General features: G+C 34.1%; 1 protein-coding gene across 4 annotated transcripts in view; it reads left to right on the top strand.

Annotated features, from left to right (window-relative positions):
- The window catches only part of PGGT1B (protein geranylgeranyltransferase type I subunit beta), a 42,492-nt gene extending 32,970 nt beyond the window's left edge, over positions 1-9,522 (top strand). For 2 of the 4 annotated variants that reach the window (XM_006755276.2, XM_006755275.2), the window contains exons 7-9: positions 1,722-1,906; positions 3,529-3,637; positions 7,720-9,522. In XM_006755276.2, the coding sequence (XP_006755339.1) occupies positions 1,722-1,906; positions 3,529-3,637; positions 7,720-7,901 (476 nt within the window). In that variant the 3' untranslated portion in view covers positions 7,902-9,522. Of the gene's footprint in view, positions 1-1,721; positions 1,907-3,528; positions 3,638-4,578; positions 4,581-4,907; positions 4,961-6,377; positions 6,438-7,719 lie in introns of those variants that run through there. The other 2 variants (XM_015558453.1, XM_015558454.1) reach the window with 2 other exon arrangements.
- Positions 9,523-11,823: the final 2,301 nt, after the last annotated feature.

The following is an 11,823-nucleotide window of genomic DNA, read 5'->3' on the forward strand; positions in this document are numbered from 1 at the left end:
CTTTTTTTCTTTTTCTTTTTTTTTTTTTTTTTTCTGGGCCAGCTTTAGCTTTGAGGCTCCAGCTCTTAGGCCTCCGCTCCTGAAAGCAGGTATCTGGTTTGTTTCGGTTCTATAATCGAAACTCTGTATCAACTCCAGCTCTGAGATCCCAGCCGGCTGAAAGCTGGTTTCTGGGGTTTTGTTTAGCTTCTATATGTTACAATGTTTCTTAAACTGCAAGCTCACTGAAGCAAGCAAGCCTCATGTTAAGTTTAAGCTGCCTGGCTGCCAGTCGCCATCTTGGCTGGCAGTTAATTTGCATATCACCCTGATTGGCCAATGGGAAGGGTAGCGGTTGTATGCTAATTACCATGTTTCTCTTTTATTAGATAGGATACTGACTTTTCACTTTCTGAGGAAAGTAATTGCCTTTATGAGCATATTGGTTTCCTATTGCCGCTGTAACATTTTACTGCAAACTTGGGGGTGTCAAACAACAAAAATTTATTCTCTTACAGTTCTGGAGGCCAGAAGTCTGAACTTCATCTTATGTGGCTAAAATCAAGATGTCACCAGGGCTAGTTACTTCTGGAGGCTCCAGGGAAGAACCTGTTCTTTTACATCTTCCAGCTTCTGGTGGCTGCCAACATTCCTTGATTTATTGCCACATCTCTCCAGGCTCTGCTTCCATAGTCACATTGCCTCCTCTTTCTGCAGTTTAATCTCCCTCTGCTCTTGTGGGTGTATTTAGGGCCCAACCAGGTGACTCAGGATAATCTCCCCATATCAAGATCCTGAATGCAATCACATTTGCAAAGTCCTTTTTGCCATATAAGGTAACATGCATACATTCCAGGGATTGGGACTTGGATATCATTGGGGGGCACTATTCAGTCTACTGTAGTGAGTATGGACACTCACTGTGCATCGACTTCCAGCTACCGCTTTCTTCTCCCCGCCCACACACACTCTCCCTTGCTCAGACTTTGCTTCCTTAAATTTCTTAAACCAACTAGGTATCACATCTGCATACCAGCTTCTAGCTTGTTTATATTATATGTTAAAATTAGATGTAGCTTCAGTCAGATAAAACATCAATTCATAAGTAATATACTATCTTTAAGGGAATTACAATCTGACTCAGGTGGTAGAGTCCTAGACAGGGAATAGTAGTCTGTTCTATGTTTTAGTTTCAGCTCTGCCATTAACCATATAACTTTGAACAAGTTTTTTAGTCTCCCTAAGCCAGTGATGGTGAACCTATGACATGTGTGTCAGAGGTGACACACAAACTCATTTTTTTGGTTGATTTTTCTTTGTTAAATGGCATTTAAATATATAAAATAAATATCAAAAATGTAAATCTTTTTTATACTATGGTTGCAAATATCAAAAAATTTCTATATGTGACACGGCACCAGAGTTAAGTTAGGGTTTTTCAAAATGCTGACACACCGAGCTCAAAAGGTTCGCCATCACTGCCCTAAGCCTTACTTGTTTTCATAAGTAAAATGTTTCTTATAGCTTTAACTTATTTTAAATTATTTCCTGTTTCATCAAATTAATATGGAAGGCTTCGGTGTTTAGTGGCTGTTTAAAATTATAGTTGTCTTAAATTTAAACTACTTTTATTTCACTATTTTCTAGAATTATTTAACCACTTTTTTTCCTCCGACCATTTTATATTATTTTCCTAGGCATCTGTTTTGAAGTATAAAGAACTATGTGGTTTTGATTAACAGGAGGCTCAACTTTTTGTGGCATTGCATCGCTGTGTCTCATGGGTAAACTAGAAGAAGTTTTTTCAGAAAAAGAATTGAACAGGATAAAGAGATGGTGTATAATGAGGCAGCAAAATGGTTATCATGGAAGACCGAACAAGCCTGTAGACACCTGTTATTCTTTCTGGGTGGGAGCAACTCTAAAGGTAAGAGAAATAGTAAAAATAAGAAACCTATGCTCTCTGTTACTATCAGCTGCGTTTGGAGGGTTTGGTCTTTGTACTATTCATTAAATATTCTTTGGTTTAGGCTACTGAGTTTTTCCTGTTGCTCTGGCAAAGCCAGTGTCTAATGGTTTTTCAATAGAATTCAGTTATCTGTCGTGCTACTTGAAAATTTCCATTCTTACAATATTCAGGTGGCCCAGGTAAGAAAGTAGGCATAAAAAAAAAACTTGTTACTGAAACTGATCGGTAGTCCATCTAGAGCATGGATCTGTCTAAGCATAGCAGTAAAGAATTTATGGGAAGATATTAATCCTAAAAGGTAAACCATGGGTCATTTCTTTAAAAATCATTTAAGGTTTTCTATTTTTGTTTATTTATGTAAACCGTCTGCAGTGTATTGATTGGTATGTTTTCCCCCATCTCTACAACATTTTAATAACACCTCATTACATAGGGTTATTAGCCACTACCTACAGGTTTTCTCTTTTTAAAATTGCCTTTCACCTTTAAAAAGCATCACCTAGTTATGATATTCTAGAATCTAACAAAAGTCTATATTCATCTTCTATATAATTTTCTAATTTTTTCTCTTAGACAAAAACTCATACATATGGTTGAAGTAAATTCGAAAAACAGAATGATTTCAAATGAAGGCAAGAGCCCCCTTCCTCTCTCCTGTACCATTTTTAATTTTTTTTAATTATGGGAAATTTCAATATATTCAAAAGTAGAGGGAATAATTTGGTGGGACTGCTTCCAACATCAGGATTCTAAAGCGTCTTTCCTTATATTCTATTAATTAAATCAAAATGAATAAGTTTGTTTTTTATTTGTACCATAACTTTTTTATTGGTTTGTTTTTATTTTTGAGAAATAATGCTTTTTCAATTATCACTTATACCCTCCGTGCCTCTCTGAGTCATTAATACACTTTCAGTTGCATTGTGTCTTACAGAAATGTCTTGAACTCTCTTGCCTACTGCTTACCGCCCCCTTCTCGCTTACACTTTGATTTATCCTTTTATTTTTTTCTACTTAATGGGATCATAAGAGAGAGAACAAATAATACATGTCATAAATCTTTAAGCTACATAATTTTTAGGCTAAAATTATATTTGTCTCACCTTTTATCTTTCCTAATTAAAAATCTATAATGTTTTTCCTATTCTCAAACAAAACTGTCTCTAGCATTTGGTTAATAAATTTTGTTGCTCTTTTATGAAATATTTTTAGTTCTAGTTACTACCAGTTTGTAACTTAATAACTCAAAAGCTTATCATAAGAGTTAAAATATGGTAGATAAAATTGTACTTTTTTAAGTGACTAAAGAAGTTGAACAGATTTGGGAAGTTGTGATGAAAAGAGGTTAAGTGGGCATGGTTCAAAAGAAGGAAACATTGAATGGGTCAAGAAATCAGGAGAGTAAATTTGATACGATAATAAAAAAGATAATGTGGTTGACTAGTTTTAAGTGCTCAAGTCCTCAGAGGTTTGCTGTGAGAGCCTTAGCTTGAGAAAAGCGTATTTAAATGATATAGTTCTGAAATTGGTCAATATGAAAGTTTTATGTCAGTAAATTTATATTTGTCTTGTTATTTCAGCTTCTGAAAATTTTCCAATACACTAATTTTGAGAAAAATAGAAATTACATCTTATCAACTCAAGATCGCCTTGTAGGGGGATTTGCCAAGTGGCCAGATAGTCATCCAGGTAATTTTTTTTTTTTTGTATGAATCCAGAACGTTCCTTTTGTTTATTTCTTGACTAAACCTTCAAGCATCTTTGTTAGAAAGGACATATAGGAAATTTAGCCTTAGTTGTAAACTTACATTAAATAATATGTTTTTTTAAAAGGTAAGTAAATTGTTTAAGTTTAGCGTAGATTTAGGGTGTTGGGGGTATAAAGGAAGGGTTTGATTATCAAGATATATTGGTATAGTTTACATTATTTTCTAAATATTTTACTTAGCAATGTTTTATTTCATTTGAGGCAGTAAGGCAAGTAGTCTAAATAAGCCCTGTCCAAATTACAGAATCATTTGATCCATCCAAAATCTTTAGGATTATTAGCTATCAGTTGAGCTGTATAGAATAAATTGCTCTTAGTCCAAAAAGAGGAACTCATTTTTTGCTCTTTTCAGAAATTACTAAATCAAAAATCTCAAATCCTGAATACAGGTGTCCTTCACTGTCCATACTTTTCTTATCTGAATTTTGGCAGATTAAGTTTCTTCTTCAGATGAATACTTTTGCTATGTTAACTCTCACCATTCACTCACTATCTAAAACTCAGGAATCCAATAGATTCAGACAATATGATAATCTATGCTTTCCAAACTCAGGAATGATATAGATGTGAAGAGTTAAGGATTTTTGTATTTCGTAAGTACTTTTAAATGGGTTTTTCAAAATATTGAAAACTCTGTATTAATAATGACATTTCTTCAAAATATGTGGATATTTCTGATATTTTCCAAACCTTATTATAAGCTGCATACTCTTAATATAAAACTGCTTGCTCAGTAGCTACATGGATGCCATCTATAGGCCCTTCAGACCTCACCTGCCAATTGAACTCATTATTTGCATGCTCCACCTGGCCCCAAAACTCTAGTAGCACTAAACCCAAGTTCATGCCTAGGATTCTGCAGAAGTCTTATCATTAGTCTTCCTGCCTCTAGCCTTGTCCCCCTCATATTGACACCCTGTATGTATGTATGTACGTGTGCTTAAAGAAGAGGAGAAGGGCCCTAACTGGTTTGGCTCAGTGGATAGAGCATCAGCCTGTGGACTGAAAGGTCCCAGATTCAATTCTGGTCAAGGGCATGTACCTTGGTTGCGGGCACATCCCCAGTAGGAGGTGTGCAGGAGGCAGCTGATCGATGTTTCTCATCGATGTTTCTACCTCTCTATCCCTCTCCCTTCCTCTCTGTAAAAAATCAATAAAATATATATTTAAAAAATAATTAAAAAAGAGGAGGAGGAGAAGGGACCAAAGCTTTTTTCACTCTCTCAAATGGATCTCTGATGCAACAACAAAAAAAGTTGAGAACCTCTAATCTAAACTCTTCTATTAAATCTATTTCAAAAATGCAAAAGCTTTCTTAGCACTCAGTTCTTTGGCATGACACACAGGCCCTCCCAGGATTTGGCTCCTCTTCTACCTCTAGCATCATTCTTCAGGCTACTACCCTTCCCCCTTATGTTACTACCTCCAGCATAATGAATCTCTTTACAGCTTCAAAAAAAAATCATTAAAAATTATTTAGAACACTGACATTTTTAATAAGTAAGTTGAAAAATTATTAGCTATAAATATATGAAACTAGATTCAAGAAATGATTGTTTTTGCAGCATTGTAATAGAATCATGGTTTTTATTATTAGCCTAGAGCCTCTTCAGTTCGTCTATTATTGAACTGCTATTGTTGGAACATGTACTTGAATCAAAATATAAATAGAGGGATCATAAAATTATATTTTTGTACCTGAAATGAGCAGGAATATTACATCCTTACATCCATACTTGTATTTTCATGCAAAATATTCTTCTTTAGAAAAAAAAGTACAATGCTTTCAATTTCTAAAGCAAATTCATATTTTTAAAGTTTTGGTATCTATTAACACATAGCCATAGATATGTTAGAAAAGGAACTCAAGAAAATTATTTTGGTCTTGGTGCCATTTTTTTTCAGCTAGTGCATGGTACTATTTTAACAAATAATGTACTATTTTAACAAATTAACAAGTCTTTAAAATGACATACTTAAAATACCTTTTGAGTATTTACAATAGCTTTTTTAAAAGAAAATTCTTGAACCTTTTTTCTTGCAAGATCAGTTTCTATAACATTTGTGTGAATACTTAAGTGTAATACTTTTTACGGATTATGTTACAATGTCTTCAGAGCCTGTACACTACAGAGCATAGAAAGTCTTTGTATGACAAATTGAACTTATGTGGATAGACCTGAGACCTTTTCCTAAAGCCTTTAAAAAAATTATTTTAACAAGTCTTTAAAATTATCTTATTATTGGTTCTAATAAATCTAATAACCAATTTGACACAAGGAGATTTTACATACATTTATAGAAGAAACTTGAGAAAAGAATGTATTTATAATCTATTCTAAGTACTTGAATACCAAGAGTTTTCTTTTTACTATTTGAGGTTTGAAACAATTAACTGCTGGTTCACTGGATTTTACAAGAATCCTTTTGAGAAAAAAATAAATGTATTTGTACATTAATTGGAAAGTGTAAGGCCCAATTTTATGTTATTCTGGATGTATTTTACTTCTCTTCCTATTGCATTCTTTTCTAGGAAAGTTTCCTGTTGTCCAGATAGTAAAAGTTAATGTTGCTCTGTGTCTTTTATAGTTTTAGAATAACTTCAAAGAACATATAATAGTACAGGGAAAATACAATTTTTTTTTATGGTTTGAAAATTAGAGGAAAATAAGCCAGAAGAAACCTAAGCATTCTGTGAAAAGACAAAGAAGGGCATTAATGTGGGCCTCCATTAGTGAAATAACTTTTTCACAAATAACATTGAGTAAGCACAACTATTTATCATTCTGTTTTGAAAAGTAAATTATACTTGTCTAAGTAAAACTTATTCTTTAATTCTTTGACGAAGTTTGACTTGGTAAGATGTTTTGAACTTTAATAACTCCTGAGGTCATAAATGATGGCCAAATCAAAAATAGAAAAAAAAATTTACTGCTACAAAATCTGTTTTTTGTAGTATTCCCATAACTGCGGAGCTCTGAGCTCTTAAGAAGTCCAAATAAGGCTCTCAGACAGGCAACAACAGCCATGTGACTTCAGTGGCCACTTTAATGGAAGAGGGTTTCTGACCCCTGAAAGATGGTAAACTAGTGAGAACAGTGTAGAAGAATTGTTATGGTATGAAAACTCACATTATTATAGCCAAATAGAATGTAAGCTTGCTTTTATTTTCAGGTCAGATATTTTTAGAATGACTGACAGTACCCTAAATTGGAAAATTAAATATGGTACAGCATTCCAGAATGGATTACTTGGCTTACGTGCCTTTCTTTTAACACACCATTAGGGTAATATATAGGGTACTGTCAGAAATAAAACTTAGAGGGGAAGGGTGCTGCTACCTAGGTTCCGGGGTTTGTTTATTTTTATTTTTAAGAAAATATTTTCTGCCGAGACCGGTTTGGCTCAGTGGATAGAGCATCGGCCTGCGGACTGGAGGGTCCCGGGTTCGATTCCGGTCGAGGGCATGTGCCTTGGTTGCGGGCACATCCCCAGTGGGAGATGTGCAGGGGGCGGCTGATCAATGTTCTCTCTCATCAATGTTTCTAACTATCTCTCTGCCTTCCTCTCTGTAAAAAATCAATAAAATATATTTTTAAAAAAGAAAATATTTTCCTGTTATGATAATAGACTTAAAGCCCCTTGTTTCCATATTCTATAGTAAGCAAAGGGGAAACCCCACTATAGTGAGAAGTCTTTTATATTACTGCTACTTTTCCTTTTTGTCCTTTAGTCACAAAGTATGTTGGAAATGTCACTTCTTCAGCTAGGAACTGTTTTCCTTTGTTAATATTATTGTCTTGAATAAAATATCAGATTTTGATTATCTGGTTTTTTTAAGCATTGGTGTCTGAGACTTTGTGAAAGCAAATATTTCAAAAACTATATTTAGAATTTTTTAAAATTCATTTTTAATGTGATGGGCTGGTAGATATGCAGCTGAAGTATTTTGTAGCATGCACAAATTAAAATGCCTATTGTGACAAAAATGCCTCATTTTCAGATGCTTTGCATGCATACTTTGGAATTTGTGGCCTGTCTCTAATGGAGGAAAGTGGAATTTGTACAGTTCATCCTGCCCTGAATGTAAGCACACGGACTTCTGAACGCCTTCGCGATCTCCATCAGAGCTGGGAAAACAAGGACTCTAAACAATGCTCAGAGAATGTACACATCTCCACATGACTGACTTTAGACTGGGAGGGTGGGGGGATTTGTAGCATAACTGTAGCTCACGGTTAAAAGCCATGTATAACCAAGTGTGCTCTTTTTTTAAGAGGTAGAGTCTTACAATCAAATCTTGTGCTGGTGTCACTTTGGAATATGGTCTTGAGCCAGTATTTGTAATGGGTTTCAAGAAAATCTTTGAAGTTTGAACCACAATGGATTCTGTTATGGTTCTTAAATGTTTGTACTGTATTTCTAAGAAGTTCTTTGAGGAAAATTAACTGTGTGTATGTAGGTTATCTTTTTTAAAACTTCAGTACAAATTGTATCATATTATAAAAGAGAAATATTCAAGTTTACAGTTCACATAGCATTGATAATCTTTGGGTGAACACTTAGTGATCATTTTAAAAGCTTGACTGCTGATGGTAGAAAAGTGCTTTAAGAATTAAGTATCTGGGATTATTCTTTGAAAACAATTGATCCCATAATTTTTAAAAAGAAGACGACTTATTTTGTCTCATTCATAAGTGTGTGCCAATTAAATTTGTGTGGGATATACCAGTATAAGTGAAATTAACCTCATAGCAAGAATGAATAGGCTTAACTAATACAATAAATTTCATAAAGGGAGATTGTTTTAAGAAGACTATTATGTAACTGTGGGAAAAGTAATTTAATTGTATGTGATAGTGAATGGAAAAGTTTTGTGTTGTGCAGATCCTTTATTTAAATGTTGCTGGGGTGAATAACAGTTATGTTTTACTTTAATCTCAAATTATTAGTTCCTGTTTTTTCTTTTTCTTTATGGGGAGAAAACAGTATTATCTGGAAGAAAAGACATTTAGTAGTTTTGTTTATTTTTCTGAGATATGTGATATCATGATTTATCCTAGTACTTTTATAACAGTTATTTTTAGCCACTTGGATTTTATTTTTAGTTTGTTGCCCCATGCTTTAGCTTTTCTAATTTCAAACTGATAATTGCTTAATTTTTTCAAATTTAATAAGCAAAAATTTAATTAAAAAATAGGACCGCTCAAGTAAATTAAATGGCTTAGCTCCATATGTGGCCATTTATGTTTTTATATTTTCAGGTAAGTTGGAGGGAAATGTACTATTTAGGGGTTGAAGACGAGAGTTTGGTTTTGTTCTTTTTGTTTTGTTTATTCTATGAATTTGCTAATTGTAAAGGAGGTAGTATAAAAACTCATCTGGTCAATAATAAGTTATTCAGTAAATCACATCAGTCACTATTGCTCGATGACATTCAAAGATATGAAACTAGTACTGAAATGGAGAAGGAAAACGCTTCACTTAAGGGGCTGGATTTAAGTTAAAATTGTGGTGATAATAAATATTGAATTATTTGTTCTCCAAGAATCAGTATAAAAACTAAATTACTAGTATCGCTGTTTAGGTATAGTAACATTTACCATTTTATTTTATTTCCTAAATTGGAAGGAAAATAGCCTTAAATTATGGTTCTTCCCAAACAAAGGGAAAACTAGTATATACTTGAAAAAAATGATCATGTATTATTGGTATGGACAGTTGTAAACTTCAATTTGCCAGAGTAAAATTTTTTTTACATTAGAAATAAAATCAATTTTCTGATGATGGAAAAACGTAAGTTTAACCACAGATGTCATCCTTCCATGAGTTGCTTCTCTTTAAATTCAGCCATTTTTAAGATACCCACATCTCAAACTACATCATCATTTAGCCATCGGAGGTAAAATAACATATATATAATGGTTTTAGAACTATATGCAAAGCCCAAACTGTTTTTCCCGAATCACCATTAATCGTTGGAAAGTGGGAAAGTTAGTAACAGTAAGTGTATTCATAAAAGAAAAGGGAATGCCAAGGTAAAAGTATTTCATAAAACTATTAAGAAATATTTTCTGATTCCTTGTATAATTTAATAGCATAAAAGTATGGATTATAATAAGATTCTAATTTATATACTTGAGAGGGGCCTTCTTGCAAAATTTTATGGCCTGACTGGTATGTCTCAGTAGGTGAGCGTCAACCCATGCACCAGGAGGTTGCTGGCTCTATTGCTAGTCAGGTCACATGCCCTGATTATAGGCTCAATCGCCAGCAGGGGGCGAGCAGGAGGCAGCCGATTGATGTTAATGCATTGATGTTTCTATCTTTCCCTCTTCTCTCCCTCTCTAAAATCAATAAAAACATCTTTTTTTAAAAAAAGTTATCTATAAAAATAGAAAAAAACTTTATGAACCAGTGATTGTCATATTCCACAGCAGCGTACTGACCAAAAAATACCAGACTAGTGTGAATTGTGGAGAAATTATTCCTAACTTTCTCTAAATAGTTATTTACAAAAAAAGTATTTATTAGGTAAATTTTAAGTGATATTTTACATACATACTTTGTTTTTTAGCAATAGTGATATAATGAGAAGAGAAATATGAGCTCCAAAATCTCAAATAACTAATCTCGTTATATCCCCACCTCTAATATGGTATTTTCTCTCTCTCTTTTTTAATATGGTACTTTTTAGGAGATAGTAGAAACTTTGTTTTGAGCATTTCATAAAAACAAGGTTAGCCCTAACCAGTTTGGCTCAGTGGATAGAGCGTCAGCCTGAGGACTAAGAGGTCCCAGGTTCGATTCCGGTCAAAGGCATGTACCTAGGTTGCGGGCACATCCCCAGTAGGGAGTGTGCAGGAGGCAGCTGTTTGATGTTTCTCTCTCATCGATGTTTCTGGCTCTCTATCCCTCTCCCTTCCTCTCTGTAAAAAATCAATAAGATATATTTAAAGAAAAAAAAAACAAGGTTAGTCAGGTCATACGACACAATTCAACCTATTTATCATCTACAGTGTTTTAGATTTGATCTGTAATTTGTGTACATTTTCATTAGATGTTTAAATAGTTACTTATAAATATTTAAATTCAAATAGAAGTTCTGCTGGAAGTGGTACATAGTTTGAAAACTACTGGATCTGATAGAATTTAAGAGTCAGTTTAGTAAAGATGATGGGCTTAAATTCCAGATCTGGCAATGCAGCAGTGTGGCCTTGGACCCTAACTTCCCCACTGATAAAATCGGGGGAGAGGGCATATCTAACTCATATGGTTGTTTGAAGATTAAATGAGATAATACATATAAAGTACTTAGCATAGTAACTGAAATACAGAACATTCCTAATTATAATTTGTCATAACTACCATAAAATTATGGTTATTAAAACTCTTTTCTACAATAGAAATCTCAGTTTAAATTCAGAGAAAATGATGTCAGCAGTATGAATTTTTAATCTCCCCATTTGAATGTAACTAGGATAGCCACAGACCCTATTCTACAAAACTAAAGGACAAGGTTTCCCCGTGAATGTGAAAATCCAAATAAGTGAGGACAATCACTACCCAACGTGGTCTCAGTATCTATGAATGGAAGGCAGGCAGCTGGTTTCTGACAGCCTTGAGAACAGAACTATAACATTGCCCACAGTTTCTCGCTAGAAAGTGCAGTGGGCCAATCCGAGAACAGAAGCTGAAACCAGGAGGGGTTCTACAAGTTCCCATTTTCAGTGAGTGTTACAGCAATACAATAAGATGTGATGATTGTGCTAGAGCAGTCTGGGCCCTGTCCTGAGTAGTCTTAAAAGTAATGAGACAGCATTAATTGTTTGCCTCCCATACTCACCCCTGGGGATCTAGCACTGAGGAAAAAACTAGAATTAGTACCCAAATTGGACAGGATAAGTACAATAGGACAAAGGGAAGAGAAAGTCTCAGTAAATATTGGGAGGGAAGACCAATACAGACCATGTAACCTGTAAATCACATTGTAAAAATGAAAAGGGAGTGTTAGGACCATGGATCTCAGAAAAGTCGTCACCCTCTCTCCTAAAAGTTCAGAAAAACAATTTTTTTCCCCCTAAATGAGCAGCTGAAGACGATTACA

This window comes from Myotis davidii, unplaced genomic scaffold, assembly GCF_000327345.1.
Source record: "Myotis davidii unplaced genomic scaffold, ASM32734v1 scaffold130, whole genome shotgun sequence".
NCBI classification, from domain to species: domain Eukaryota; kingdom Metazoa; phylum Chordata; class Mammalia; order Chiroptera; family Vespertilionidae; genus Myotis; species Myotis davidii.